The following is a 518-nucleotide window of genomic DNA, read 5'->3' as shown; positions in this document are numbered from 1 at the left end:
GTGAAAGAATCTTAATACCATACCATCCTATCTTGACACAATATTGTTATTTTTTTTTAAGATAAATATAAGGGATGGAGAGATGGCTCAGAGGTTAACAACACTGACTGCTATTACAGAGGTACTGAGTTCAATTCCCAGCACCCACAGGTCTCATTGAATGCAGTTCCAGCTTTGTGGAATTGATGTGGTCTCCTCGCCAGAACAGCCGGGCCTACAAGAGAGCAACCATGTTTAAGGGACCTGCAGTGGGTATTGATCTTGGCACCACCTACTCGTGTGTGGGCGTCTTCCAGCACAGGAAGGAGGAGATTATTGCCAATGACCAGGGTAACAGAACCACACCAAGCTATGTGGCTTTTACTGACACGGAACGATTGATTGGGGATGCTACGAACAATCAGGTTGTGATGAACCCCACCAACACGGTTTTTGATGCCAAACGTCTGATCGGACGTAGGTTTGATGATGCCGTTGTGCAGTCTGACATGAAGCACTGGCCCTTCATGGTGGTGAAC

General features: G+C 46.5%; 1 protein-coding gene across 1 annotated transcript in view; it reads left to right on the top strand.

Annotated features, from left to right (window-relative positions):
* Positions 1–230: 230 nt before the first annotated feature.
* Positions 231–518, top strand: part of LOC101990268 (heat shock 70 kDa protein cognate 1-like) — a 959-nt gene continuing 671 nt past the window's right edge. Inside the window, exon 1 of the mRNA XM_005361023.1 lies at positions 231–512. Coding sequence (XP_005361080.1) covers positions 231–512 — 282 coding nt within the window. The remainder of the gene's footprint in view (positions 513–518) is intronic.

This window comes from Microtus ochrogaster, linkage group LG4 (genome assembly GCF_000317375.1).
Source record: "Microtus ochrogaster isolate Prairie Vole_2 linkage group LG4, MicOch1.0, whole genome shotgun sequence".
NCBI classification, from domain to species: Eukaryota; Metazoa; Chordata; class Mammalia; order Rodentia; family Cricetidae; genus Microtus; species Microtus ochrogaster.
This window is presented reverse-complemented; position numbering and strand designations above follow the sequence as displayed.